This window comes from Haliaeetus albicilla, chromosome 23 (assembly GCF_947461875.1).
Source record: "Haliaeetus albicilla chromosome 23, bHalAlb1.1, whole genome shotgun sequence".
NCBI classification, from domain to species: domain Eukaryota; kingdom Metazoa; phylum Chordata; class Aves; order Accipitriformes; family Accipitridae; genus Haliaeetus; species Haliaeetus albicilla.
The window spans coordinates 12,662,803-12,690,769 of record NC_091505.1 but is presented as its reverse complement, the minus strand read 5'-3'; the positions used below and the strand labels follow the sequence as shown (position 1 = coordinate 12,690,769).

The window sequence follows — 27,967 nt, the reverse complement described above, 5'->3', positions numbered from 1 at the left end:
TGTTGCCTGCCATTAGCCTCTGGGGAGCTGTGCTTGCTCCCACTGGCACCCCCGCAATGGTGGCACATGGCAACCTCCCAGCATGGTGCCCAGGGACAAACCATGCAGGGGAGTGACACCCCTCTCACCCCCTGACAGTGCTCCCACCTGCCTGGGCTCCTGGGTAGCAAAGCCATGGTGGGGGGACAGGGGCCAGGACAGGACAGGGGAAGGGCCGGGGCATTCTCTGCAGTATGGACCTGCCAGGTGGGCAAGTGTGGCCCCTACCACAGCGCAGCATGCTGGGGGAACTGTCAGGGCCCCTCAGTGCCAGAGGAAAGCTCAGCTGCAGCCTGGCTAGAAACACAGATTTATTGTGACATTGGTTTACAACCAGCACTCAACCCCCAGCAGCAACTCCAGACCCATGCAGATGCCCTGACCCCACTGTGATGCCTCCAAGGCCAGCAGGCTGGTCCCTGAGGGCACAGGCCCACCCACTCCCATCCAGGCAGGCTCTCTGGGGCTGCAGGCTGGTGTCCCACTGTCCCAGGGGCTGTCTGTGGGCTGGCAGCACAGAGAAGGGAAGAGAAGCTGGATTCGGGGTCCTTCACCGATGTAAGACATTGGCTGGGATCTCTGAGCAGTCACAAGGCTCTTGGGATCCCCAGGGAGAGAGCGGGGTTAAACCCCCCAAGCATGTGAGTGAGAGGGCTGAGCATGGGAGATGTCGCCATGTCCTCTCCTCCTACCGCGCTCCCTCGGTGCCAGCCCAGATGCTTTGGGAAGCTGGGAGAGATGCCAGCCCAGTTCCCACCTGCAGCTGCTACACATATCCCGTCAGGTTGTAGGAGTTGAGCTCACTCTTGGTCTTCTGCGTCTGGCTGACGGAGGGCCGGGGACTCTTGCTCGCCAGCAGCCGGGGCTGGTAGGTGCTCGTGTAGGTGGTTGTTGGGTCCCGGGCAGGGCAGGAGGTGCAGAGGATGAAGCCGCCAACAAGGGAGAGGAGGGAGGAGATGATGCCCAGGTAAAGCGCCTCCCCGAGCTCAAACTTCATGCTGTCAGGGAGGCTGGGGTTGTGGAAATCCCGCAGCACCACATGGATGTTCCACACCAGCGGGATGAAACAGAGCAGCCCCCCGAGGATGAAGACAGTGCCACCTGCCACCGCCACCCGGTCCTTGCCCGGCGAGCCCTGGCTGAAGACGGTGCACCTCATACCCACGACGGTGAGGAGGCAGGCGAGGGATGAGACAGCGCAGGAGCTCACCATCAGGGCTTGGGCTGCCTGGATGTCGGCAGGCAGGTTGAGCAGGGAGCTGTAGATGTCACACTGGGTGATGCCCGTGCTGTATGTGGCGCACTCCATCCACAGCCCCTTGGTGAAGCTCACAGCTGTCACAATGCTGGAGCCGATGTAGGAGCTGGTCTTCCAGCTGGGCAGCAACGTGGCCGTCAGCGTGCCGATGTAGCCCAGGAAGGCCACGGCGTAGCCTAGCAGCTGGAGCCCCATGGAGACCATGGTGGGTGCTGGCTGTTACCTCCCCGGGGCTCACAGCTTCTCACCTGGCTCGTCGTCGGCTCGCTCCCGTGCGCTTACCTTCCCATGGCCCTGCTAGCGGCTCTGCTCTCCGCACCGCAGCTCCACCCCACTCCCGGGGTGCTGGTTTTGTGCGGGCACCGGCGTGTGGGTGGGAGCCAGGGGGAGGAGAGGTTACCTGCAAGAGTGGAAGGCAATCCCTCCCTGATTAACGATTGACCCAAGCCTGTGGAGGAGTGCCAAGCGCCCTTTCACCTCCACTATCTCCCCAGCCAGACTTCAGAGGCAGAGCAGCGCTGCCCGGGAAGGACGCCAAAGCCCGCCCTTGCACGGGGGCCACGGGCAGGGATGGAGAGCTGGCCGCTGGCAGGGGAAAAGCGCCTGCTGCCTTCCTGGGGGTCCCTTGTCTTCTATGATATCCCGAGCCAAGGAAGCCAAAAAGCTACGGCTGCACTGTGTCTTTTGGGACCTGCCGGAGGCGATATCAAGTGGTGACCCTGAGGCTCCCCCAGCCAAGGAAGGGGAATTGCACCTCATGCCCATCTGCATGGGGCTCACCCAAGGCATCTGCAGCCACCCACCACGCACCCTGAGCTACCAAGACTCTGGTGGGACAATGGGATGTGCCCACCTGAGGTTGAACCATGGCTATCAGCCCTTCTGTGCTGCTGGGGACAACGATGGAGAGGGATGCAGGTGGCAGTGACACCTGCATCCCCAGGACAGCCCGGAGGTCCACGGAGGGCAGAATTACATCAGGGCAAAGCACGCTGGCAGCATCTCAGGGATGCTTTCCAGGAGCACCCCAGCCAAGCGGTGCGACCCGTCCCTCAGTGGGGTGAGCATACTGGGGTGTGGCTTGTGCTTGCTGCTGCCAGTGGGGGGGTTTCTGCTGGTGCCATCTCCTGCCCGCAGCCCTGGGTGGGGGGGGGTTGGCAGGGGCAGTGGAGTGGGGTGGTTTGTTTTCCCTCTGCCTTGTTTCAAAATTTCCCCTCCCGTGGCGTCTTGCGAAACTGGACTGAGCCCATGCCACATCATGCCGACACTGCGGCCGGCGGCCTCTTGCTCTGGGAACGCTCCCGGCCGAAAGTGCTGCCACCGCCCAGTGCCTCTGCTCCTCTCCCCGTCCCCCCGCTGGCACCTCAAATGCTTGGTACCAAAGTTCCCCAACTTTCTGTCCCCTTTCCTGTGCGCTAACCAAGACCTCCTGCTCTGTCTCAGGGGTGTTGCTGCAAAAGAAACACCTGAGGTGCTCAGGGTTCTGGCAAAAAGTCATGGGAAGGTTGTGCCGGTGCTCTGAGGTACTTACCGAGGTGGCTGCAGACGTGGTGCAGGATGGAGGGTGGCCGTGGCTGGGGGTCACCCAGGACCGGAGGTGGCTGTTCGGGGCAGGGCGAGTAGCCGGGGCCCCGGCCAGGGGGATCAGAGGCTGCAAATTGTTTAGCTAGGGCTTTGCAAAATCCACCTGCAAATCTCAGCCTGGATCAGAGGCTTATTGCAGATCAGAATTAAACCCTTTCGGTGTCGGGAAGGACTGGGGAGCTAGGATGCCTCATTTTGCTTGTTGTCTATTAATTGTCAGGGTAGGTTTGCCTAAGTGGCTCAGGTCTGTGGCTTGCTGTCACCTTTCTGGCCAGCCTTGGTGGCCAGCGGGTGATTGTGTGCCACCATCCATGTGTCTGCTTTGGGCTGCATCGCCTGTGCTGGGGTCAGAGGGGCAGTGAAACACCAGCAGGTTGAACTCCCCGTGCCCGCAGGGTGAGCTTGGGCTTTCAGTTCGCTCCTCTTGTCCCTGCTTGTCCTCTGCGGGGTTTGTTGTTGTAAGACTCCTGGCCCAAATGAGGAGCAAATGGAGACAGTAATAAGGGCTGCACTGGCCCCATGCCCCCTCCTGCTTGCCGGCTGCCACAGATGGAGAGGGTCAGGGAGGGCCTCTGGTGACAAATTGTGCTCAGAGCTGAGCAGGGTCCGGCCGGCGTTTGGACAGGGGTGTTTGGATGCTGATAGCAAAGCTACAGCAGGGACCATTTGCTATTTTCTTTCCTTGTCCCAAACTGAAACGCTCCTGGCAGCAGGAGGTGACCTGTCTGCGAGCAGCACCTTGCCTTGAGCACTTGGGCAGGAGCAGCAGGCAGAGGACAGGATGTGTGGCAGTGCTGGGGGAAGGTGGGGGGGGGGGGGGGAAAGCCTTGCACCCTCGTATCGAGAAGCTTTGCTCTACCTCCCAGTATTGTCCACATCTCAAAAAGCCAAAGGAGAGGGCAGGGAGCACGGGCAAGCAGGTGCTCTCCTCACTGTGCCAGCAGTGTGGAAACGGGGCCCGGCAGCTCCCTGGGACGATGCCCTTGCCAGCCGTCTTCCCTCCCTGTCCTCTCTTGAACTTCCCATCACCTGCCTCCTGGTTGCTCTGTGCTTGCCACCACTGCAGCCCATCACACTGTCCCCATCACCTGGTCCTCATCATGCCCATTGCACTGTCCCCATCACAAGCCCACCACACTGTCCCCATGGCATGCCCATCAGGCTGCCCCAGCACTACCCATCCCTTCCCCACTCCCCCCCTTATGCAAATGGCTACAAAGAGCATTTAATCATCCTTGTTAATTGTCTCTGCCCTCCCCTGTTCCCCCCTGGGGATTTTCTCACAAATGGTGTCTAACTTTTCCCTTCTGTGTTTTGCTTTTCCACCAAAGATTGCAGCCCCTCCGCCCCCAGCCTCCCCCCAACCCTCTGTTTACACAACTGGGACAAATTTCACACCCTGGGGAATTCTGTCCCCCCACCCCCAGTCCCTCGCTCCCCTGCCCTTGCCCCTGCCCCAAAGAATTTGTGAGTCATGGGCCAGGGCAGGGCTATAAAGATGTCCTCGCCAAGGGTCTGCAGTGTTAGAGAAGACACTGTTGCCTGCCACCATGGAAGCTGCTGCCTGTTGTCTGCCTCCTGACAGGCTCCTGGTGCCTGGGACCAGTGCTCCCCTAGCCTCGGGACTGGAGCAAGGGGGAAGGTACCTGGGTGCTGCACAGCCTCGTGGGACTGGGGAGGGCAGGGGGTGCATGGGAGGTGGGATGGGGAAGGCTCCAGCTGGATTGGGGTGAAGGCTGTGCAGCTCCCTACTGTGATGGGGACCCTTCTGATCCCAGCAGCTCTGAGTAGGAGAGGGGGCAGAGCCTGGGGCACAATGCCAGGGGCTCCCAGGGGTGCTGTGGGGCTCAAACAGGGCGAGGAGCACTGAAGCCAAGGTGGTATGAGTGCATCCACATGTGCCTGGCACCCTAGCCATGCACCCAAGCAGGGGCTGAGCTGGGCGGGTGAGGCTGTGGGTGTGTGGCTGCGGTGGGGCGGGAGCAAGGCAAGAGGAGAGCGGGCCAGGGTGGGCGGCCATCGCACTGAGCCTGCTCTCTGCACCTAGATCTCTGCCTCTCTGGAGACCGTGGCTGCCCAGAGCAGAGGAGGGAACCGAGCAGCGGAGGCAGCAGACGGACACTGTGAGTTCTACACTCCCTGCTGTGTCCCCCCCAGTTTCTGCTGGCAGGATTGGGGTCTCTGTTTGGCAGAAAACCAGCCTCTCGCCCCAGACTCCTTCACCCCCAGCACTGTTGCATGGCAGCGCCGTGCCCAGCTCCCCTGCTGCATCACCTCTCTGCCCCACAAGCCATGCAGCCTTGCTGGGGCAGGGCCAGGCAGACCCCCCGCACAGCCACAGCCAGCACAGCCGTGCCGCGAGGGCCTGAAAGGGCCGCCTGTTCCCAGGCCTGGCGGGCATTCCTCAGGGGGTTAGCGGGACGCCTGGGCATGAGCTTTTGAGCACGGGGTGGGGGGAGATTACACTGGCAAAAAGCCCATCGGGAGCAGGGGTAGATGCCAGCCTCCTTCGTGAGGGCATGAGGACCTAGACCCAGGGGGAGATGCTGGCTTCGGGGCAGGCTGACCCTGCAGGACTCTGCCGGGTCTGTGGGGCATCGCCCCCCGCCAAGGGGAGAGAAAGGTCCCTGCCCTCGCTGCCAGCTTTGGGTCCCCGTGCGCCGTGCTGCCGCTGTGCCGGGAGGAAGGGGCAGCGGGAGCCCCAGCCCCCCGACTGTGTCTCCGCAGGCTTGGGCTCGGGAGGCGGCGGGGAACGGTGGCCCCGACAAAGCGCTGGCGTTTTTCCACCACCCAGTCAGGTACGTTCCCCTGCCACCGGCGCCCTGGCCGGGACCGAGGGCAGTGGGCAGGCGGGGGCCCTCACCCCGACTCTGCCCACGCAGGCTGCTCTGGCCCAAGTCCAAGTCCTTCGACTATCTGTATGGTGTGGGGGAGAAGCTGCTGGAGAACTTCCCGGTGCAGGCCACCCTCTGCCTCTACGAGGACTCGGGCAGCGAGGAGGAAGAGGAGGAAGAAGAGGAGGAGGAGCCAGGGGACATGGCGTCGCGTCCCCCGCCGCAGGCAGGCAGCCCTGGCAGGCCGACGTGAGGGCGCAGTGAAGCAGGCGAGAGAGCAGGCCCGGCGGCACCGAGGAGGTGCAGGCAGACGCCTGCCCCGCAGGCAGCGGGCACAGATCCCACCGCCGGGGGTCACCGGCCCTCAGGGGCGGCCCTCGCAGTGGCCGCGGGGCCCCGCCCGCCCGGCCCGCCCCGGCAGCGCCGCCCGCGGCGGACCGGGAAGGACTACAACTCCCAGCAGCCCCTGCGGCACCTCCCGGCAGCTGTAGCCCTTTCTCATTGGCTACCAGTCTCCCTCGGGTCGGGGGAGGAGCGTGTGGCCCCGCCCGCTCTCCCCGCTCCGCGTTCCTATTGCGGGCGCGGGTGGAGGAGAGCGGTGCGCGATGGCTGCGGGGGGCTCGATTGGCCGAGGGGCGGTGCCGGGGCGGGAGGAGGCGGGGCGGGAGGGGGCGGGGCCTTCCCCTCCCCTCCCCGTCGGCGGGAGGGAGCGGCTGCGGCGGGGTGAGAGGCCGCCATGAGGTACGGGCGGGGCGGCGCTGCCGGGGGGTCCGGGGCGAGGGAGGCGGGAGCCGTGGGGAGGGTCACGGGGCGAGGGGGGCCCGCGGGGCGGCAGGCAGGCTCGTGGGGCGGGGGGCCGGGAGCTGTGGGGCCGGCTGTGGGTGCTGGGGCCGGGGAGGTGGGAGTCGGGGGTCGTGGAGCTGGCCACGGGTCTCCGGGAAGGGCTGCGGAGGTGGGGTGTGCCGGCGGGGCAGGGGGATGTGCCGGCGGGGCAGGGGGTGACGGTGGTGGGGGACTTAGAAAGGCCCGCTCGGTTGGGCAAGTTCACATTTGGGGCGATGGAGCGGGCGAGTTGGGGGGGACACCCTGCTGCGGGGTGGCACTAGAAGCTGAGGGCGATGGAAATAATTTGGGGGTGGGCTGGGCAAGGGAGGGCCAGCGCTGGGATGGAGGGGCCGGGGCGGAGGCTGGCCGGGGACAGCGTGAGGACCGGCTGCGTGGGGTGGGATGGGATCCGAAGGCTGTTTTGGGAGGGCGAGGCTTCCTGGCAGCCTGCGGGGACCCCGCGGTCCCTGGCGAGCAGAGCCGGTGCAGCTTCTTCTGCTCGCTGTGAATCTTGGCACAGAAAACCCCAAATATTGCTAGGATCCTGCCGAGCGGCTGGCAGCCGCGGCTACGTGATGCCAGGACAGCCGGCAGGCTCCCCGCGTGCTGTGGCACGTCACTGGCGTCCGTGGATCCCCCCCGGCCCGTACCTGCGCCCCCCCAGCCTGGCGAGGACGTGCCGCCTCCCGGTGCGCCCCCCGCGTCCCCCCGCCCGCTCGAGGTCTGCGGGGAGCCGGCACCACGCGCGCACCATATTTTACCAGCACGATTTCCTCCTTTGGCATCGGTGACGGGAGCGGGGGCGGAGATGGGGGGAGCCCGGGGGAGACACAAATGTGCGACTGCAGCATCCTCGCTCTCACGGCTGCATCCCTCGCGCCTCCTCACCGTTGCCTTAGCAACCTCCTATCGATGGGGTATTTATAGAGGAGGCAAATGCGTGTTAGAAGCCGGAGGGGGGGGACCAGGACTGGGTGGGCGTCTGCTAGGTCAGCTTCCAGCTTCAGGCTTCTCTCGGCTTGCGTGGTGGCTGTGCGGAGGCGGGAGGGATGCTGCTTGCCTTGACATCAGCGCGTGCAGTGGTCCAGCTTTTCCTGCTCATTGGAGCCGGGGGAGATGGTTAGGAATTTGCGTGTGGAAAATAAAAATAAGCATCTGGGATGTCTGCCCTTCTCGCAGGCATTGCTCGTGCTCGTAGGCTTGTCTAGACCTGGCTTATTGTTGCACTGGAATAAACCATCTCTGAGCTCTGACGCTGGGTGCATTGGCACAGATTCTTGGAAAAAAGTTAAAATCTTCTTGATGCATTAAATGTGTTGCCCGATGTATGACCTGGGTTACGGAGCTGGGGGTCCTGACGAATCTGGTCTTGAATATCCTTATTTCTGCGTCTCTGTTCCCCTGTCTGTCAAAGGGGGAGAATCCCTGTAACAACGAGCAATACAGAGGTTTGTGTGGAAACTGGCAGGTTTTCCATGCCGTGCGTTCTTTTATCCTGTGGGTTTGGGTCTCTTTGTAACAACTGATGACAACAAAAGCAGGTCAGATGATCCCTGCTCAGAGCTGATGCAGCCTGTGGGGAGGCATAGATCTGGAGGCCTCTCAACTGCTCTCACTTCTCCCAGGACAGCTCAGAGAAGCGGGGTTGGGTGGGCAATTTCTTGAGAAAAGTCCTCCTGGTGCGGGCTGTGGGGTGCAAGAGGCAGCAGACCCCTCCTGTGTAATTCTGGTGCTCTGCTGCTTTCCCTCGCTCCCGCTCCAGACTGAGGTTTGCAATCTGAGGTTTGCAATCTGAGTTTTGCAAACTTGGAAAGAAGCTGTTTTCTGCCTCCAGAGACAGGTCCAGGCTTGCTTGGCCTCTTGCCACTTTTGGTGCAGGAACCTCAGAAACCACAGGAAACCTGATGTTGGCAGTGAGAGGTGCTAGATTTACTGAGAAGGTGGCTGTTGGGGAGGTGTGGTAGTGCCTGCTGTGGTGGTGTGCATCAGCCCTTCTGTGTGTCTGGATGCCTGCCTTTTATGTGAAATGAGAAATGCATTTCTAGCCCTGCTGACCCTGTGAATGGCTCTGTGCTGTCCCTGACCTCGCTCCGGCTGAGTGGATTCAAGTGCTTTTGGGATAACTCTGAGTATCTGAAGTCCTGGACCTAAGATCAGCACATGGTTTAGTTCCTGCTGTTTCTAACCGTGTTTGCTCCTTCATCCGCAATAAATCACTGCAAGGAGCTGGTTAGTCCTGTCCTCTCTGTCTCCTGACAGAGCTGTGGCTTTGCCACAGCAAGGTGTCACACAAGGCAAGAGGAGATGAGTTTGCACAGAATGGTCTGATCGATGGGGCATTGGGCACGGGGAGAAGACAAAGCATGAAAAACAAGTGATTGAAACTCCTCGTGTGAGCAGAGGGGGATATACTCTGCTTCTGCAGGACTTTGTTTCGCTCCTGTGGGGTTTTGTTTAGTTTAGTTTTGCTTTTGAAGCAGAAAAGGTGCTTTTCCAGCTGGAGAGCTGCTGTTCTGGGTGTGCAGGGAGCTCTGTCACTCTTGCTGCTGCCCTCAGCTTGGCCCAACAGCCTTTAGGAGATGCATATGCTTTTCTTTCCTCCTGTGTAGTCAGCTTTATGGCAGTGGAGAAAACAGTATGGCCCTGTTTATTGCAGATTGTGGGTAGGAGTTGCAGAAGTGAGAACAGTCATGGCTGTGAAGTTGATTTAAAACAGGATGACTTGCTTTACCTGTACCCATCAATCTTTTGTGGAAGAGCACCAGGCTGGTCCCAGCAGCCTCTGACATGCAGGTCATCTCATCTGCTGATGAGATGCTGATGGGGACTTTCCTTCATCCAGTTCTTCCCTTCCTACTTCACTTGTCTGCAGCCCTCTGGGCTTCTTGGGCCGGGCCCTGGCCCTCCCTGGAGTGGTGCAGCACAAGTACGGCAGAGACCTGCCCCAGGCTCTCAGAGAGCGGAGGGTGCCCTGAGCCCCTCCAGTCCCTCCAGCCATGTGATGAGTGGGGAGGCAGCGTGAGTCCTTGGCTCTCTGAAGAGGCATTGCTTGGCTGGGAACTGCTGTGGATCCATCAGACAGCACCCTGCTTTCTGCATGAATCTGACCCTGGGTGATGGAGGTCTTGGGCTTCAGGGGGTGAAATTTAAGCCGTCGGTGACTCTCCTGTTTTCTTCCCTGCAGGTAGGCAGGAGCCCCCCGTAGCTGAGTGAGGCAGCATGGCAAGTAAGTGTTCCCCAGTCAAGATGGAGAGGTGGCGGTGGTGCTGGAGGAGAGAGGGGGCATGTTTGGCAGCCACCTCTCAAGGAAGGGGTGCCTGTGCTTTTTGGGGGGTGTTGTTCTCTGTGGGGAGCAGATGCCATTGGCTGTTATCCCTGGATGAGCTCCGGCCTGACTTGTGCTTCTCTCTCCCCTGTGCAACGTGGGAGTCGAGAGGACGTGCTGAAGGGCTGACCTCTCCAGGACTCCCCGCAAGCTGCAGCATTTCTTTATTTGCGTGATGCTGTGCAAGGCAGGCCTCCCTGAGGCTCTTTGGACTGACTGGCTCTCTGCAGGGGTTGCTGGTCTGCGCTGATATCTCCTGGCAATAGTGCTTGTCGTGGCCCATGACTGGCATCCCATGAGCTGTCCATCCTGGGGGCCACACTGCCTTGTAGCTTGTGTGGCTGGTGGCACTGGGGCTCTGCGTTCCCAGTGGATGGGCAGCAGCCTAAGTCGGCCCTGCCGGGAGCTTGCTGCGTCTTGGTGCCTGAAGGAGTGCCTGGCAGATGGGGCTGCTCGGGGCCAGCGGCTAAAGCTGGGGCTGAGACTGGCGAGGGTGCAGGGTGGAGGATGGCGTGTGGTCTGTAAAGAGCTAGACTCAACCCTCCCTCCTCGCTCTTCTGGGCAGCCTGTGCGGAGGCTGCATGCAGTGATGTGATGGGAGCTCAAGGAGGATGGCAGCTGTGAACGGGGAGATGTAGAGATCTGGCTGGGATCTTGGGATTTGCTCAGGGTGTTGCCGGAGCCAGCTATGAAGGTGGAGGCAGTAGCCACGCTGGGCAGGAGGAGGACCCCAGGGATGACAGGTATGCCTTCTTTCATTATCTGTGCTAGGTGGGGGAGGGAGCAGTGATCTTCGGGCAGTGTTTTTAAAAGGCACTTTTAATCTTCTGTTAATGAGGAGGGTACCCAGCTGAGTCCCTGCCTTCCTCCACTGTTGCCTTTTCTCCCTCCCAGACCTCAGGTGCTGGCTCACCAGCACTTACTGGTTGTGGGAGGTGTCCCCTGTGGTGGCAGTGTCCCTTGCCAAGCAGTCCCCTTCGTGATGACCCTGACGAGCAGAAGGGGGATGTGGTGGTCAGCATGTTTCACCATCACGCACTCTCCGGCAGCGTGCAGCCCTGGCTGTCCCTCCGCAGACACAGCCACGTGTCATTCTGCAGAGAAGCAGCTCCGGGGATGTCCCCACAAGCCCGACCGCAGAGCTGTGGGGTAGTGGTGTGACCAAGCCTGCCTGCCACCAGGGGCCAGCAGCACCTCAGGAAACCCAGCAGGGATGCAGTGAAGCCAGCCCTCTCTCCTTCTCCCCCTGCCTAAAGCTCTGATCTTTCCTGAGCACCGGTTCTCCAGCTGGTGTGGGGAGACTTGGAGAGGCACGAGGGGTCGGTACTGAGGCTACTGGGCCTTGGGAAGTCCCCTCTGCCCTGCGGTTTGGGGACAGTACCTGCTCAGCTCTCTGCTCTTCGTGTCAGTTGGGCATCCAGGCTGGAGATGAGAGTTGGCAAGCCTCTTGTTTCCTGAAGGCTGCTGGTTTTCCTGCTCTGGTCCCCAGGCACGTGGGAGCTCTTGGCACTTTCCGTGTAAAAGAGGGGAGGGGACAGTGACTTAGTTTCTGCTCTTCTGCCGTTTCTAGGTTCCTGAGGGAAATTGGATGTGGGGAGAGGCATGCACCTCCATTGCAGCATGCTTTCAGTCGGGACATTGCTTGTGATACCTGCCTGCCTGTGTGTCTGTTTTTATTTCCTACCATAGCGGCCAGTTCAGCACGGCAAAGCAGGGAAGAGGTCAAGTGACTGGTATCTGCAGGGGTGGGAAACCCTGACAGCGAGATCTACGGCCAAGTTTGTTGTTCCAAGGTGCACTGACGAATTTGTAAAGAGGCTCAGGCTCACGTGCTGAGGAGGGGAGAGTTGATATCTCAGCCTGATCAAGGTGAGAGGCAAAGGAGGTGAGGCCAGACTTCTCCAGCAAAGGATGGGACATTTGCGGAATGGATGGTGTCTTTGTAAAATTTCGTCTCGTTCTGGAAAGGCTCAAGAGAAGGTCAGCCTGCCAACCTGCTCCCTCTCCAGCCAGGATAGCCCTCCTCAACTGTGAAAGTCAAGGCAAGCTGATCCCTGCCCTCCCGCAAGATGCCTTCTGTGCCTCTTAAAGATGCTTTTTGGGTTGTCCTTGTAAAAAAAAAATAAAAATAAAAAAATGGTTTGCATAATAAAGTCGATTCTGAGGGAAGGTCTCTGACTCACATCATTCATGCTGCTTTTCATTCACACCTCAGTGGTTCAGCCCTCTGCAAACTCTCTCACTGAAGCAAGCCATTAATAAATCATGGGGGGGAAAATGCACCTACACAGCACAAAAAGAGCACAGTGCCTCGAAGCACAGGGTGGTGTAGCACAGTAGTAGTTGCTTATGCCATGATCTTGTCCCTGCCTTGATATTTACAAACATTCTCACAAATACCTTGCTGTGTTGTTTTAGGAGCAGGATGCCTGGAAGGAAAAGCAGAAAGAAACCTGCTGGTTTCTCTGGTAAAAGACTCCTAAAGAAAGAAGCTGGTAGCTTTTTACTAACCATTATATTAGTAAACAAGCTTCTCATTGAAGGACTATTTCTGTGTTACAGCCAAGCTGCTCTAATGGGAGCTCTGGCTGTCCCCTTGCCTCCTTGTCCTGCATCTGTTGATGTTGCTGCAGTGTGAGTTGGTTCATCTGGTTGATCCATTGGAAGACTGAGCCTGAGGGTGAAGGAGGTAAATAGGTTTCTGCAGATCAGCCAGCTGAAGCGATTCATCTTTCTCAAGGGAAGCAGCACAATTATGTGACTTGGTGGGAAGAGATGGTGCCAGCCTACAGCCAAGTGTGTTGAGCTGCATTACGGAAACACTCACTTATGAAATGCATGCATGAGATGTTTGGATCATGGAAGGATCATGAGTTTTGTGGAGGTTCTGCTTTCTGGGCAACAACTCGTTTGCCTCTCCTGTGCTGCTGCAGGTCCTGGCAGGTATTTGCTCCCTGTACCCCATGGAGGTCTCCCTCCTGCAGAATATGGAGGGAGAGGCTTTGAAAGGGCTGTGTCTCTTGCAGGCAGGAAGGTGCTGTTCCTGCTCAGTCTGGCTTCCTGACTGCATGCTCTGTGGGAAGATCTGATGTGGGCAACGTAGAGTCTCCCAGGCTTTGGGAGCAGAGAAAGGTTTGTGAGGCCTCTGCAGCAAAATGCAGTAGGGATGTGAATATGATGCCACGTGAGGAGAGGTTGCTCAGGCCCCTTTCAGTATCTGACTTGTGACCCCCTGTGCTGTCACCATGTGTTGGGGATGTTTGCCCTTGTTGGGCCTGAGCCTAGGAGAAGACATACTGCTTTCTCTGGGACCTGAACAGAGTCCCTGAAGCCACCTGAGCTGGCATGACCACACAGCAGCTAGCAGCAGGGACACTAGCTTCCAGCAGGCTGTCTGTCCTCTTCCTGGGGGGGCTGTGGAGGTGTGAAGCACGAGCTCCTCTCTTGCCTCCTGCTCTGGACTGATGCATGGAGGGACTGCAGAATGATGCATAATGCAGTGTGTGTCGTGAGTCCATCTCGGTGCTGGCCCCATGTCTTGGCAGAGAGGCCTGGCTCTGAATCCCAACCCTGCAGGGTCTTGCTTACCCAGTGAGATCTCCCTTTGCCCTGCAGCAAAGGGGCAGCAAGGTGAAATCTCGCTAAGGGCAGGAGGTTGAAAACAAGTCTTTTTGGAACCTTTTGTCTCTTCTTCAGTTGCCCTGTGTGGTCTGCAGCTGCCACTTCTGATGTCTCTAGCATCTCAGCCCTGCTGGAAGGATGCTCTTGGTGTCATTCGTCTCTGCGCAGACCCCAAGTGCCCTGCATCCTTCTGGGTGTGCTCTCCCTCGACGGGAACTCTGCTGTGCTAGCTGAATTGTAGCCCTGGGCTTTTGATGTTTGGGATGCCTGTACCACCAAAATCATGTGGGAAGCCAGGTGGGAAAGCCTGGCTGGGCAGAGGCCAAGCGTGGGGTTGTCCCTGCTCAGCATGTTTCTGCCTTGTGTGTTGCAGTGTTCTTGGGGGCCAGGAATGCCCACTCGGTCCTGAAGCGCTTTCCCCGAGCCAACGGCTTCCTGGAGGAGATCCGGCAGGGCACCATCGAGCGGGAGTGCATTGAGGAGGTCTGCAGCTATGAGGAGGTCAAGGAAGTGTTTGAGAACAAGGAGAAGACGGTGCGTTTGTCCTGCCCTGCTCCCCAGTGGATGTGTGAGGGCTTATGCCTTAGCAAGCTGGAGGCAGAGAAGGAAAGCGCAGGGGGAACAGCCTCTCCTGTTCCCTTTGTCCTCTGCCTGCAGGCAGCATGCTGTGGCCTTGCTTTGCAGCATGACTTTCCCTTCCCAGGCAATGCCCTCACCTTGGTATTGCCAGGACACCCTGCCCACAGCTGCAGGCTGAGCTGGCATTCCCATGGCATGTGTGGGAAATTAGTGCTGTTGTCCGCGACTCTCCAGGGTGGGGTTGGTGTTAGCCAAATTTCTCCCTACTTGATGTGGGGGCTGTTGGCTGCTGCTGAGGGATGTTCCCATGATCTTTTTTGTTGGTTCCACAGCACCTCAGATGCTGGCAGCACTGGTGAGAGTGGTGGGGGACGGCCAAAAAACTGCCTCTGTGGGCCTAAGGAGGGCAGTGATTATTGCTCCAAGTTGGGGGGGTGCTTGTCCCATCTGCAGCATATGATGGTTGCTTCTCTGTTCCTGCCACAGATGGAGTTTTGGAAGGGCTACACCAATGCTGTCTACTCTGTCAAGGACCCTGGGCACAGCACGGAGCGCTCAGACGCTATGTACGTGGTGGTGCCCCTCTTGGGAGTGGCTCTTCTGATAGTCATCGCCCTCTTCATCATCTGGAGGTGCCAGCTTCAGAAGGCCACCCGCCACCGCCCTTCCTATGCCCAGAACCGTTACCTGGCCAGCCGAACGGGACGCAGCCTTCCCAGGGTCATGGTGTACCGGGAGCGGTCGCAAAGCCAAGGGGAAACCCAGTATCAGCGAGAAGCAAGCAACCGGGTGGCTGGAGATGGCAGAGCTGGGGGCACCCCCCAGCAAGATGGCACCCTCTACCCACCAGAGCATTCGGTCTCTGTCCTCTCCAGACTGTCCAGCGCCACCCCTCCGCCTTCCTATGAGGAGGTGACGGGCCACCCGGAGAGCAGCAGTGGCGAAGAGACCAGTGTCTCCTATAATGACCCGCCACCCAAGTATGAAGAGATCGTGGCCACTGCCCCTGCTATGGGCAAATAGCGGGTCTGCCTCCCTCCTGCCTCTTCACACACTCACGCTCACCCACCCACCCTCCCTTCGCCATGCCCGGGACCCCCTTCAGGTGCCAGTTGGCACCCCGTCTCACCTGTACAAGCTGGTGCCATCACACAATAGCCTTACCCTCCTAACCAAAAATAGCTGTCCCCAAGTGGGGTGAGGCTGGGCTGCGGGGATGGCTCTGGAGCCAGCCAGCCGTTTCCTGCCCCTCACTTCCCACTCACGTAAGTGCTGTAGCAGCCAGAGCAGAGCGGCAGCTTGTTCCTGGCTCAACACGGGGGTCTCCCCATGGTGCATTTGATTTCCTCACTTCCCCCTCGAATAGACATAACATTTCCCATGATTAAAACAGCCTCGCTGCCTCCCTGGGGTGCTGCTCAGCCTTACCCCCTGTCCTCACTGGGCCCCATTTTGCTGGTTGGGGCTCTGATTAGGAGTTGGGGATGCAGGAGGGGTGCTGCGAATTTCTGTGCATCCCCACAGTCGGTGCCCATGCTCTGTTTAGGGAGAAAGTGTTTCCCTTGTGTGGATTTGCTGCCAGGTGCGAGTGGGGAGCCCAGTCCATCCTGCGGTGCCTGTAGTGATATTTGCTGTCTGGAGATCAGGGAAGAGCAGCCAGGGAGGTGCTCTCTGATCTCCTAGATCCCTTTGGAAAGGGGGAAAGGCTTGTGGTGGTCTTGTACGTGAGGTAAGTGACTTTGGAGTACCAGGTCCTTTTCCTGATGCTCTCCACTTTACCCCTGTGTGGTGCAGGGCAGCTGGATGTCTGGCTGCGGCGGAGCTGGCCGATGGGGTCATCTCTGACCTTGAGCCAAAGGTGGTCCCATGGCTTTAAGCGGTGGGGGTGCTCCTCTTTCCTGGACTGTGGCCTGTCTGGTTTCTTCCCCAGAAGTGAGATGCTGGCACATGAAGCCTGCAGATGGGCCAAACCTCCCCTCTCCCTCCCCCAAACCTCTGCGTCCTGCCTGGCTCCTCTCTTTGGGGCTCTTTGTCCTCCAGTGCAGGTAAAGGGAAATTCGAGACCCTGCTCTCCTCCAGGCCCCTCTGGTGCACAGAGTGCTTGGTGGCCGTGGCCATGGCCACGGTGTGGAGGGCCTGCTGACAGAGGTGGCTGCAGAGATGAGAGCTGACTGATCATGCCACGACCCGGCGATGCCAATGGGTCGAGAGTAAGGCCAAACCCTGACTGGGTGGTTGTGGTGCCAAGGGCAGTGCGGAGCCAGGTGCTTTGCTTGTGGGACCAGAGTGTCCCCTTTTCCCAGGCAGCTGCTTTTGGGGTCCAAGCAATGGGGCTGTCCTTTCCCAGTCATGTCTGATGGGTTACAAAGGGGGTTGTGCTCACCAGCTCCCAAGGAATAGCCCAGAAACTCCCAGCACTGCCACCCCTTGGCGTTCACCCCAGCACCAGTCTCTCCACCAGCACCGAAAGGCTATTTATTGTACATCCATTGGCTGCCCGCACCCCGCTCAGTCCCAGTGATGCTCTCACAGCAGGTGCCCTCAGCCCAGAGCTGAGGCTTGCCCAGCATGGCCATTCCTAGGGCAGGACATGTGGGGTTTGCAGCTGCTGGCACCTTGTCTGTCCCCTCCCAGGCCTTTACTCTGCCTTTCGGCCTTAGCAAATTGGGGTTATGGGAAGGCCTGACAGTGAGCATTGGGGTCAGAGCCTGGAAAAGACCGGAGGGAGACAGAAGGGCGCTCTGCATCCTCTGTCTTTGATGCTCGGTCATTAACCCTGCAGTTTGTATTCTGTAAAACTTGGTATATTTCTGTGCAAAAAAAGGTATTTATTAAAAAACCCTCACTGTCTGAGTGGCACAGGTGGCTTTTTCCCACAGGGAGGATGTCTCACTGGGCACAGCTGGATTTCCATCTTGGGGTGCTGGGGCTCAGCTCTGCAGGGTGATGGAGGCACCTGTGGGATGACAGTGCCAATACCTGCCCCCCAGGCACCGCTGCAGCACAGTCCCCAGTGAGGAGGGGACCATCTCTGGAGATCGGGTGCGTGCTGCTGTGGGGCTGGGAACAAACCCCACACATCCGACAGGAGCCTTTGACTTCCCTGGGCATGTGGTGCAACTCTTGGTGAGCCCTGACCAGTTGGTGGGTGAAGTGCGGAGGGATTTCCTAAGGTCTTTGAGGGGATTTAGGTGCACAAGTTGTCTTGCTGTTCCTCTGTGTGCTCCTAAACCTCTTAGATAATCCCCTTTAAATAGCAAGGCTAGGGCAGCGCGGGATTTATTTTAAGCCCTTTCAAAACCAGATTTTATGGTCAGGTCTTGGACTCTGTCCCCATTCAGAAGTGTTTAAAACTGTTGTTCATCCCAAACGGACCATTTTATCGCTGCGGATTCCACCGAGATGGGAGAGATTAGCTCTGGCACAGCTTGCCACTTGGCTGGCCGCCGTCTCCGCTCCTGCCCGGGCTCCCACCGTGGCATGGGGACATGCTGTGGCTGGGACTGCCACGGGCAGCAGCGTTGGGGTGCCAAGAGGAGGCGGGCTGAGCCCTCACCTTGAAGCGCGGGTTGCTTTGCCTGCAAACATCGCTGGGCAGCGTGTGCGTGGGGACGAGGGGGACCTGGTGAAGCTCCTGGGTTTGCTCTGTCCCCCGGATTTGCCCTGGCAAGAGCCGTGCTTTCGCTCCGCCAAACTTCTTAACTTCGCGATCGGTGCTGGGAGAGGCTGACCTGCGGGGCGGGGGGGCGCGCGGGCACTGCCCCCGGAGAGGTGCCGCGCTGATGAGTCGCAGCTCCTTAATTACCCCGGCTGCGGCTTTAAGCGCGGCGGGCGTGCTGCCGGGAGGGCGGGCTGCTGGGGGCTGTCCCGACCGACACCGTCCCCGCCCCGGTTGGCAGCGGGCGCGGCTGTTTACAGGTCCGAAGGTTGCCTTGGACTGAAAAAAAAAAAAAAAAGAAAAGAAAAAAGTAAGTGCCCCCCCGCCCCCAATTTGCAAGCTGCAAAGCCGGTGGGTGCCGGAGCCGGGGTCGGGACGGGGCTGGGCTCCGCGGGCAGCCCCGGTGGCGGAGCGCCTCCGGCGGCGGGAGGTACTGGGGCGTCCCGGGGGGGCGAGGGGCCGGATGCCTCCCCTGGGAGGGCATGGGAGCCCTCCGTGCCCTGGAGCCGCCCCCCAGCCCCGCTCCGGTCCCCGTGCCCCGTGGGTGGCCCGCTCCTCTCACGCGTGTCCCGTGGAACTGAGTTTCTCCGCACTCCCCCCCCCCCCGCCGCGGTGGTGCTGTGTCTGGGATCCCTGGAGCCCTTTGCTCCTCCGCGCATCCCTAGGCCGAGGCCCGGGGACCCGGGTGGCAGAGGAGTCCTCCCCCGGCTCTGCGTGGCCGGCTGCGCTCTGCGGCTTGGCGGTGGCAGGCGGCAGGAGCTGAGCCGGGTGACAAAACCCGTTCCCTTCCCTCTTAGCCCCTCTCTGTCGTGACAAGGTACAGCTCCAAGCCGAAGGGGAGAGCTGCGAGCGAGGTCAGCTCCTCTAGCAGAGGGCTGCTCACTCCAACATCCCACCCTGAGAGGTGAAGGGGTGGGGGTGGGTGCTGGAGCGGGCTGGTACCCCCGCCTGCCTTGTGCGGAGTATCCTGGGCTGGGGAGGGATGGAGAGAGGGAGGTTGTGGGGTTTCCCTCCCCAGGGCAGGTTTTCCCGGCTTGCAGGACTTAAACCTACTCACAGGCTTAGTGAGCCGGAAATTCCCTGTCGCTCCAAATGCAAGGAGAAGTGCCAAAGCAGAGGCTGAGAAGCAGTCGTCTTCCGCTGGCGAGGGGGGGTTGCTTGGCAATAGCTAGAAAAAGCCCTAAAGAAAGTTAAAGGAGGAAATCCAGCCACTTAAGCATTTTGTTCTTATAGGTTTTGACAGCTGATTTTTTTTTTTCTTTTCTTAATAGCTTAGTCTCTCAGAGCCTGCTTCTCACTCCCCTCCCATCCCTCTGCTCTTTGGGAGCTGCAGCAGTTTCATAGGTGATTAGAAAATGAACCGATCTGCCCTCTCCAGATTTATTGTTGTTAATATATTCTGGTTTCCCAGAGAGAAGGCTGAGAAAGGAACACAGGGTGTTCATTCCTCTAAAGCACCAAAAATGTGAAGGAGAAACCTAGTGGTCTCCATGGTTGTGGACTGTGGGTCTGGGTGTCTGATGCGGGTTTCATCTGCGGGACTGACAGCACTTTGGGACCTTCCCAAGACATTGCCCTGCTCTCGAGTGGGGGGGTTCCTGCAAAAATCCACTTTCTTTGAGGTTTTGGGGAGAAGCAGGCTGCATATGTGTTGTGACACCCGTGGGTTGGTGTCACCCATGCCAGTGTTGGGTCTGGGCAGGGTGGTGGAGGTGTGGGGCAGCCCGGGGCTGCTGTGCCCCTGCGCACTGTGTCTCTGACAGCACCTCTGGGGCAGACCTGGTTGCAGAGACAGGGATCTCATCTCTGTGTGGTTGGAAGCAGGAAATTGCCACAGCTGATGCTGGGCAAATTTCTGTCTCTTTAATAGAAAGGTTTTTAATGACAGAGGAGGAGAGAACAGTGTGAGGCAGGTGTTCACTGGAAGTGCTTGTTACTGCAGGCGTGGAGCCGGTTCTGCCACCCTCATGTACCTGGAGTTACAGGGCCCAGCTGCTGCAGGGGACAGGATTGGTGGCGCGGGGGCCATGTCTCCTGTGGTTCTTCAGGCTTTGGGAGGCGGTGCTCCTCCCCAGGGATTTCCCTCTGCTCCTCTCCCCTGGGTGATATCCCAGGGGGTGACAGGGGGCTGGGGCAAGCGAGAGGGTCCAAAGTACCCTGAGAAGTAGCAGCGAGGGTGGCAGTGGGCAGCCCTGGCTACTGCTGGCTTGGAGCAGCCTGGTGGGCTGGAAAAGCAGTGTCAGAGACCTGGCTGCTAAATATAGACACTGGACGTGATCAAAGAAGGCAGGGCCCCTGCACGCTCCTGCTTGCTCGCCTCCTCCCGTTTCCCCCGTGAGCTTTGAATAGGAACACCTCTCCTTCCTCTGCCTGTTTGGGCTGTGACGGAGCAGGCAGCCCTTCTTATGCTGGAGATTTTGACCTGGAAGCAAAGGGGGACCTTTTTGGGCATGGTGAGCTCAAAGGGTGGCAGGAAGGAGGGTGCAGGGGAGCTGTGCAGGGGAGCTGTGCATGCATGTGGCACGTCTGGGATGCTGGGGCAGCACTGCGGTCTGTCAGCCTCGGCAGCCCTTGCTTGTTGGGGTTTTCTCCTTGGCTGCAGCGTTTTGAGAAAAAGAGTGCAAATGCTGGGAGCCAGGAAGGTGTTTTTCGGGGCTCCTATCCCAAAAATGTACATTGATTGCCCTCTGCTTGCATCGCTCGGTGAAAGTGTTAGGACATTGTGGTCCCGGAGCACTTCTCAGAGCCCTGGGACTTGGCAAAGGGGAAGCTGAGGCATGTGGCAGTTGTGCGTCCTGAGCAGCTTCAAAGCCCCAGATAATGTCCATGTCCCATGTCCTGCTCCTGTTGTTGGCTACCACCAGGAGCCATGAGAGCTGGGAACTGTGTCCCTCCTCAGTGCCAGTCCTCTCCTGGAAGAGAGCCGAGCCGGCAGTGGCCTGGGGGAGCTGATGTGTGCTTTTCCTTCCCCTCCAAGAGGATGCTTCAGTGTCTGGCAGCTCTGCTCAGGGCAAAGTCCATCTTGTTCAGCTTGGTGTGGGTCACTCAAGGAGATGGGTGCTGGATTGGGTGGGGAATGCGGTACGGTCCTGGGGGATACTGAAGCGAATGTGTGTGTTGAGGAAGAGTTTAGTGCTCAGTTTTTCCTGTGGTAACCTGGAATCTTATCACCAAAACACGTGTTTTGTTTTTAGAAAACCTTATTTTTCCTTGAAGTTGTATGAATGTAAAAATGTGCTCCCAGCCCTCCAAAAAACTTTACTTCTGGATGGAGAATAATTTTTTTTTTTCATTAATTTTTAGGGTATACTGAATCGCTCTTCTTCCACAGGTGTGCTGAACTATTGCCCTTTCCTTGCTGTCAATTGAGGCAATAGGTGCTAAGCTCATGCTTTGCTCCCAGGACATGTAGAAGTTTTCTCCTTTCTCGCCCTGCTGGGCAGGAGTTTGCACCTGTAGTGGTCCTGCACCCTTGCCCCCGCCAGCTGGACTTCATGGGACACCCTGTTCTCTCGGACAACTCTGATGGTGTCTGTCTTTTAGGTTGTTTCTGCCTGTATTTTAGCTGTCTTATAGCATGTATGTTGTCCCTGTGCAGGTGCCAGTTTGGAAGAGCTGCTTGCTACCACTTTCACTCAGCTTTCTTTTCCAATATGTGAAACCCCAGGGTGCTTAAGCAATCTGAGGAAATCAAAAAAGATGTGGCCGTTTTGGGGACTGGACCTGAACCGAGTCCGCTGTGACCTGCTCTTCACAGAAGCCATCAATCAAAGGATGCAGGTTCCCAACAGGCTGAAGGTAGCAGATAGCTTCAGTCCTGTGGATGAGGAGCCAGTGACAGAGGATGTCCCTCCTTCCTTTCAGATGCACATCCCTGATAGGATTTCTCTTGCAGGTAATGTCCTGGGTTGTCTTTTGGGGTGGCTGAAGGCTGGTGGGGTTCTACAACATCCTAGGGAGTAGGATCCCTTTATAAAGTCCCCAGGTTTGCTTTGCAAGAGGAGAGGATGGGGCAGATACTGTAGTCAGCTTTCTTCCGAAAGGTAGGACAGGACAGTGGGGAGATGTTTGGGGAGAGGTGGGCAAAGGTGACCAACAGAAAGCAGGAGGGGTCTTAGTTCCAAAAGGTGAGGAGCAAAATGTGGAGGTATTTCCCTCTACATCTCTTACAGTTCCCTCTTGGCCTTTAGTAGGCTCCCTGCTTTGGCATGCAGAGACATATGTCCCTGTCTCTTTGAAAAACAGCTCTGAAACTTCACTTTCCTGGAGCAGTGTGTCTGGTTGCCTTCCAGTCCATGCCTCTCCAGGCTGTCCTGCCACTCACAGCTGCGGGACATGTTTTTTGATGTACGTCTGGGACTAGACACGGGGTTGGCTCTCCTATATGGTTGGATCTCTCTTCTCTCCTTCCTGAGGGCATTTGGGTTGGTTTAATTCTTCCCTCTCTCCTCTCTGTAGAAATATCAGATGCCAGTTTGAGGCCCGTCCCACTGAACCAGGAGAGGAAGGTCCCCTCTGTCATGGTGCACATGTCCCCGGACTCTGCGCAGCCCACCCACCTCGGGGAGCTTCCTTTTCTGCATGTGGCCAGCAGATCAAGCTCCCAGAAACGCAAACGATCGGTACTATGTTGAGAGCAGATGGGGTTGCCTGTGGTGGGAAGGGGAGCAATCCCAGCGTTGGGTTTCTTCAGAGGTCTGTTATCAGCCCAAGCCAGAATTCATCTTCCAGATTGCTACCTCCTCCTAGTAGTCCTAGGAGTGAGGGTGTGGGGGTGGTGGGATCTGTTTCTGTCCCATAACCAGTACACACCTGCATGCTGGAACACCCATTCAGCCAGATGTCCTACTGCATTTTGTGAGCAGGAGATAGGCTGAGGTAGGTGCAGTCCCCCAACAACCTCCTTCTGCTGCTTTTGAAGTCCCTTTTCAACTACTGTTTCTCCTGGATGAAGTACGTGATGGAGCTGTTTCATCATTGCAGCGTAAAGGGTTCTGGTGTCAGAGTTGAAAGCAGATTTATTTTTTTTTTTTAAAAAACTAATTCAAAGGGAGGCCCCTGACATGGGCAGGCAAAGGCTTGGTATGGCTGCTGGAGCTGCTGATCTGCCTTCTCAAGTGCTTTCACCTCCCTGAGATTCAAGAGCCATTCCTGAATGCATTAGGTTCAGGATTTTTGATCTGAATAGAGATCAGATCAGCAGGGTCCTTGCTGGTGACCCTCACCCTGCTCTGACCATGTCTCCCCACCCACCCCAGCATCAGTTCACCAGGTTTGGGGCTCACGTAGCGCTCCCACCACTGAGGGCTTTCCCTTTGCTGACAGGCTTCTGGCACTGCAGACCATGCGTGGCACCGGGCTGGGCTCACCCTGTGCAGGATCTCTGTGCTAACACAGTTGTGTTTGATGCCAACAGGGCCATCACAGCAGCAGGTCGCGGCGGGAGAGGACTCCAAGTGACTGTACCCAGCTGGCCTTGCGCAGCCCGGGCCAGCACCATGAGCGGTGAGCACAAACCCAGAGCCGTGTGGGGTGGGTGGGGATCAGCATCCCCTGTTGTCTGTGCTGCTTTGATGCTCTCTGGTGTCGGTGCCCCGGGGTGGGGGGTATCCAGATTGGGGCAAGGCAATGCCTGGCAAGTCCTACTCTTGCACAAGAGGAACATGGCTTCTGGTGTCAGAGACGTTTGTGCCAGGCAGTGTTGAAGGCAGCTGTGTTGGTCCCCAGGGTGATGAGCTCTCTGCTGAGATGCACATGGGGGAGCTTGTCCCCTCTTGCAGCAGGCTGGGAGTGCTGTCGGTCCTTGCCTGGCTTGTCCCGGTCTCCCTGGCTCTGCCCATCTTCCTGTTGGTGCTTTGCAACGTGCTCTCCTGTTCTAGCACCAGCATGGCAGAGTGCTGGGGGCTATGGGCAGGTGACCATGGGCAAATGAGGCACCAGGGCTTAACTGAGTTTCTGAAAGGGTTGTTGAAACTTGTAGTGCTGTGCAGACAGGGTGGGCTAAGAGCACACTTGCTTTTCAGCTCTTTGAGTGTAGCTTGTGAGCAGTATCATGGTGATAGTGATCCTCTGCTCATGGCCTGGGGCTCCGGAGTCTCTCCAGTGGAGAAATCGTCTCTAACTTAATCCCAGAGCAGAGCCACCTTTCCCCCTAGAAGTCCAGGGTTGTCCTGGGTAGCAAGAGGTCTGCCTTCTGCAACCCCTGTGAGAGCAGCTGGTGAACCTCTGGCTTTGGAGGAGTCAGGCAACTGCCTTGGAGCCTGAGGGCTGCTGTCAGGGGTTCTCCCACGTGGTGACATGGGGGTCTGGGTGCCAATGGCATTGCCCAGAGGTGCTTGGAGCTGCTGAAGGGATGAAGGGCATCACCAAATGCCAGGCTGTGCCTGTGCTGTACGAGGCTGGAAAATAACAGGCATGATTCTGTGTGCACCCCAGGCCGGACGCGTGCCCCCCGCCTGCGCGCAGTGCCCCGCTCCCACTCCTCACAGAGACGGGCAGGATCTACTCCATGCAGAACATCTTCCAGACCATGTACCTCCTGGGCCAGGTGCTCTTCCACCGTGTCCAGAACTCTCGGCAAGACCCAGTGCCGTCCAGGTGACTTTGGCTCGTCTTGAGCCACCTCCCTGTCATTCTGCAAGGACTTGCCTTTGCCTTGCTAAGGCATGAGCCAGGCATGAGCTCTGTGAACCGCAGGCTGCAGGGCGTGGGAGCAGGATGGTCCTGCATATCTGCCCCAGACTCTCCTTCTCGCCTGTCCTGTCTGCCAGCTCTGGGTGCCTGGCCCGGGAACGCCTGGTGCAGCCAGCCTGGGTGCACCCTGCTAACCCAGCCCAGCTTGTGTCTCCTGCTTGGTGTAACACCGATGCCCCAGGCACCCCAAGTGATTGAACGCCGCCTGTGACATTGCTGGGATTACAGCTGCTCTTCACTGCTAAGCAAGTGCTAATTTTTCTGCATGCGTTGATAGCTTGATGGAGAGAAATGTGTGAAGGGAATCAAAATCCAGAACAGACGGCCTGACCCAGGTCCTGTCCCCAAGACACCCTCTTCTGCAGGCTCCCAGCACCCTTGGCTGTATCTTGGTCACTCTTAACACTCTTAATTAACCTTTTTCCACGAACTGGCTGCACTGAGTTACTCATCCCATAGCCGATGCCTCTGGCCAGGGTGCAGTATGCCTGTGTGCTCACTGGAATAGGTATGCAATGACCTCAATCTCTCTGGATATGCTGGAGCAACTATCTCCACCACACTCTTATCTGTGCATGTACAGTAAATTTAACGTGTTCAAAGACATCATTGCAGCCTTAAGGTGTCCCCACTGCTCTAAGGCTGCTGAGCCCCCAGAGGAATGTCTAAATACTTCTAATTCTCCTTGAGCAAAGCCTCCAGGCAGAAAGGGAGGAGAGCAAGCATCCATCATCAGTGCCATCAGTGGCACATCCTGCCTTCCCTCCCCAGCTGGCGCGGAGGTGCAGGCAGCAGAGCTGGCTTCTGCCTGTGGATGATGCAAAGTGATGTCCCTGCTTTTAACCACAGTAGGCTGACTGTCTTCAAATGTCGCTTTTTTTTTTTTTTTTAAATGAAGTCTAGGCATGCCAACAGATCTGATTAGTGGCTACGTAAGACCTTCTCCCTCCTCCCATCAGCGGTAGAGGAGGTTTAGGCCATGGTACCATGAGAGGTGGTAGCTTGCAGACTGCTGTAACGCCATGGGGTGAGTCCCAGGCCTCTCCCCAGGTCTTGATCTCTCTTTGAGGCCAGCCACCTTGAAACACCTCTTCCTGGTACTTTGCATTGCTTTAGATGCATACAGTATCTCTTCGATACAATAACTTTGTACCCTTATGCAACAATAAAAATAAAAAAAATGACAGCTGACTTGTTTATCCTGAAATTTTAGTAAAGAGAAGTCTGGTCTTGGACAGAGACTGGAATATTTGCCTGACAGTGACCTCTTGAAGGGTATGAGTCATCAGAAGGTAATTTGTAGTCTCTGCTCTGAAGGGTGTTCTGTATCAACTGGGATTTTTCAATCAAAAGCTGCAGGATGTGTCCTTTTTTAATGGCTCTGTGCTGTGAGAAATTGGATTTTCTTTCTTTTGTGACTTTCATTTTACACCGCAGCTACATTATGTGAAGGTATTATCTCACAAACATATTTTCAGAGATTCACTGAATCTCCTCTGCATGCTGTTATGGCTTGTCTTCAGTGAGATCAGCATCATGTTGCAAACAGGAATAAATACTGTCTCCTCCCCAGAGTCTCCGAAGGAGCGGTGTTAGACACTCATTAACCCATATGGTATCAGCGAGTGCCCACGCGAGTTATTGGTGTGCATAGGGGACTTCTGATTATAGCAGAACTGATGTAGAGCTAGTCTGTGATGATGGGAACAACAGACCGAATGTGGCAATTTTGATTTTTCTCACTGTGGATCTACTTTTATTTTGTGGCTTTATTTTGTGGCTCAGTGCTGTGGGCACTGCAGCAAGCCTGTGTCTCCAGGGGATGCCCTGGAGATCCAGGGTCTGTATTGCCTCTGCCAGTCCAGCAGCTAATCCCAGTGGTGGCCTCTTTCTTTCCATGGATGGAAGAAAGTGGTGCATGCTGGGGTTGCTTGTTTATGTTTCAAGTTGCAGGTAAAATTTGCTTTAAGAGCAAAAAGTGATACTTTTTTCGGTCTGGGGAATTGGGGGAAGTGAGCTTGTGGTACCTGGAGATACCGGAGAGGAAGAAATCCTTGTCTCGGCAAAGAGAACCCTTTTCTGCTGGCCGATGCACTTGCTCAGATAGTTCCCGCCCCCCCCCCGTTGACGGCTGCTTCCCACCAGCAGGATCCTCACCTGCTGATGTAAATGAGATCATCCCTCCATTTCGGCATTGGCCCTGTGATACGTATTTACCTGACTGGCTCTAAAGATGTGTTATCCAACCCTTAACAAATTCCTCTGGCTACAAAGAATGGATGCTCGGTAAATATGTTTTCTCTCTTGGACCCCTAAAGAAATACAAGCATGCAGGTTCCCTGTTGTCTGTCATGGCATGTGCTGTAGGTTTTGTTGTGATCACTGTGAGGTGCATGGTGGAGGGGTATAAATATGCATGATGGGGGTTAGGAAGAGATGAGCATGTGCTGTGCAGGTGCTGTTTCCTCTCTCCTGATGCTGCATCCCGACAGCACATCCTGGGCACGTACGCGCTACCTGCATGGCTCAGCTCCCCGTGGCAGTGCCGTGTGTGGGAAGGCAATTGCACTTCTTGAGCAGTGTTTGTCTGTCTGCATCTCTGTTTTCCTTCCCCAGCTCCCAGGAGGCTGGCCTAGGCCCAGAGAGCGCCTTGGAGGAGGCTGGGGTGGCTGAGATGGCAGCAATGAGAAAGCAGGTGAGATGGGGGTGAAGGGCTGCAAATGTTTCCTGTGAAAGCCATGGGAGGGTGGGTGAAGGGGCTCCAGGGGTCTGTTGCTCAGTCCTGATGGGCTGGTGTTGCCAAGCTAGTCCCGGCTGATGCTGCTAATGGAGAAGCAGGGGAGGGCTTGCATGTCTGTTGACCCATCAAGCTCCTGCCCTGAGGGGCTGTAGGGCTACAGGAGACAGCCAGACCCCTCCATCTGCTGGCAGTAAAGAGCTCAGATGCTCTTCTCATGGCAAGGGCTCTTTCCTGAAGCATCTGCTCAGGAGCTGAGATACTGCTGCTAATTCTCCCCCCTCAAAGACAGCTGCTGCTCTAGAAAAGGAAGACCTGAGGGAGAAGGCAGCTCCCATCCCTCCATCGCTTGCTGTCCCACACCTCTGGGCTGCAGCCAGCGTCCTGCACTTTGCTGCAGGGCTGACAGCGGCCCCACTGCTTCCCTTGCAGTTGATGAAGATCTCGGGGAGGCTCCGCGTGCTGGAGGAGCAGTGCAACGCCTGGCGTCAGAAGGAGACCCTGGTCTACTCCGTGCTGATCTCTGCCAGCCTCATCAACACGTGGCTCTGGCTGAGGAGATGATTTCCTGTGCCCCGACCTCCCCCCAACCCTGGCAGGGTGGGTGAGGGCAGGGAGAGGATCCTTGCTCGTGTACTTGGAAACAGTAAAACTACGTGTTTCTTCTTCACTTGACCTGCTTTTTGCACTGTAGGCCCTTGAGGATCTGTGTCCTTTAGGCCTCGATTACAATGAAGGTGCCATTCCTCTCCCATACTCTAGTATCAGAGGTGGGCGAGGGAAATGATGAAGCTGGACCTCGTGCCACAGCAGC

General features: G+C 57.5%; 4 protein-coding genes across 6 annotated transcripts; 3 read left to right on the top strand and 1 right to left on the bottom strand.

Moving 5' to 3' along the window:
- Positions 1–337: 337 nt before the first annotated feature.
- On the bottom strand, positions 338–7,413 carry CLDN2 (claudin 2). 3 transcript variants are annotated; one of them, XM_069811178.1, is made up of 2 exons: positions 7,302–7,413; positions 338–1,697 (listed from the first exon to the last, which is right to left on the bottom strand). In XM_069811178.1, exon 2 carries the CDS (start codon positions 1,499–1,501, stop codon positions 806–808), a length of 696 nt encoding a protein of 231 aa, XP_069667279.1. In that variant the 5' UTR covers positions 1,502–1,697; positions 7,302–7,413; the 3' UTR covers positions 338–805. The 3 variants fall into 3 exon arrangements, with proteins under 3 accessions (XP_069667279.1, XP_069667280.1, XP_069667278.1); XM_069811179.1 differs by having other exon boundaries at positions 7,292–7,382; XM_069811177.1 differs by lacking the exon at positions 7,302–7,413 and adding an exon at positions 2,829–4,048.
- On the top strand, positions 2,164–5,968 carry RIPPLY1 (ripply transcriptional repressor 1). The gene is made up of 4 exons (XM_069811696.1): positions 2,164–2,357; positions 4,929–5,004; positions 5,609–5,679; positions 5,764–5,968. The coding sequence occupies exons 1-4, from the start codon at positions 2,164–2,166 to the stop codon at positions 5,966–5,968; spliced, it is 546 nt and encodes a 181-aa protein (XP_069667797.1).
- Positions 6,191–16,918, top strand: PRRG3 (proline rich and Gla domain 3). The gene is made up of 4 exons (XM_069811175.1): positions 6,191–6,456; positions 9,725–9,766; positions 13,860–14,020; positions 14,552–16,918. Exons 2-4 carry the CDS (start codon positions 9,760–9,762, stop codon positions 15,086–15,088), a joined length of 705 nt encoding a protein of 234 aa, XP_069667276.1. The 5' UTR covers positions 6,191–6,456; positions 9,725–9,759; the 3' UTR covers positions 15,089–16,918.
- A 1,147-nt stretch (positions 16,919–18,065) lies between these two features.
- On the top strand, positions 18,066–27,821 carry LOC104326028 (mitochondrial fission factor homolog B). The gene is made up of 7 exons (XM_069811174.1): positions 18,066–18,153; positions 21,322–21,618; positions 22,182–22,345; positions 23,140–23,228; positions 24,159–24,320; positions 27,033–27,111; positions 27,586–27,821. Exons 2-7 carry the CDS (start codon positions 21,423–21,425, stop codon positions 27,715–27,717), a joined length of 822 nt encoding a protein of 273 aa, XP_069667275.1. The 5' UTR covers positions 18,066–18,153; positions 21,322–21,422; the 3' UTR covers positions 27,718–27,821.
- The last annotated feature ends 146 nt before the right edge of the window (positions 27,822–27,967 follow it).

Bases quoted from the DNA above. Each gene is read 5' to 3' on its own strand.
- CLDN2 (XM_069811178.1), bottom strand. From the start codon at position 1,501: ATGGTCTCCATGGGGCTCCAGCTGCTAGGCTACGCCGTGGCCTTCCTG.
- LOC104326028 (XM_069811174.1), top strand. From the start codon at position 21,423: ATGTGGCCGTTTTGGGGACTGGACCTGAACCGAGTCCGCTGTGACCTG. The intron at 23,229-24,158 runs GTGAGCACAAAC...TGTGCACCCCAG, and splicing joins CCGGGCCAGCACCATGAGCG to GCCGGACGCGTGCCCCCCGC. The intron at 27,112-27,585 runs GTGAGATGGGGG...CTTCCCTTGCAG, and splicing joins TGGCAGCAATGAGAAAGCAG to TTGATGAAGATCTCGGGGAG.
- PRRG3 (XM_069811175.1), top strand. The intron at 14,021-14,551 runs GTGCGTTTGTCC...TTCCTGCCACAG, and splicing joins TTGAGAACAAGGAGAAGACG to ATGGAGTTTTGGAAGGGCTA.
- RIPPLY1 (XM_069811696.1), top strand. From the start codon at position 2,164: ATGGCTATCAGCCCTTCTGTGCTGCTGGGGACAACGATGGAGAGGGAT. The intron at 2,358-4,928 runs GTGAGCATACTG...CTCTGCACCTAG, and splicing joins GCGACCCGTCCCTCAGTGGG to ATCTCTGCCTCTCTGGAGAC. The intron at 5,005-5,608 runs GTGAGTTCTACA...GTGTCTCCGCAG, and splicing joins GGAGGCAGCAGACGGACACT to GCTTGGGCTCGGGAGGCGGC.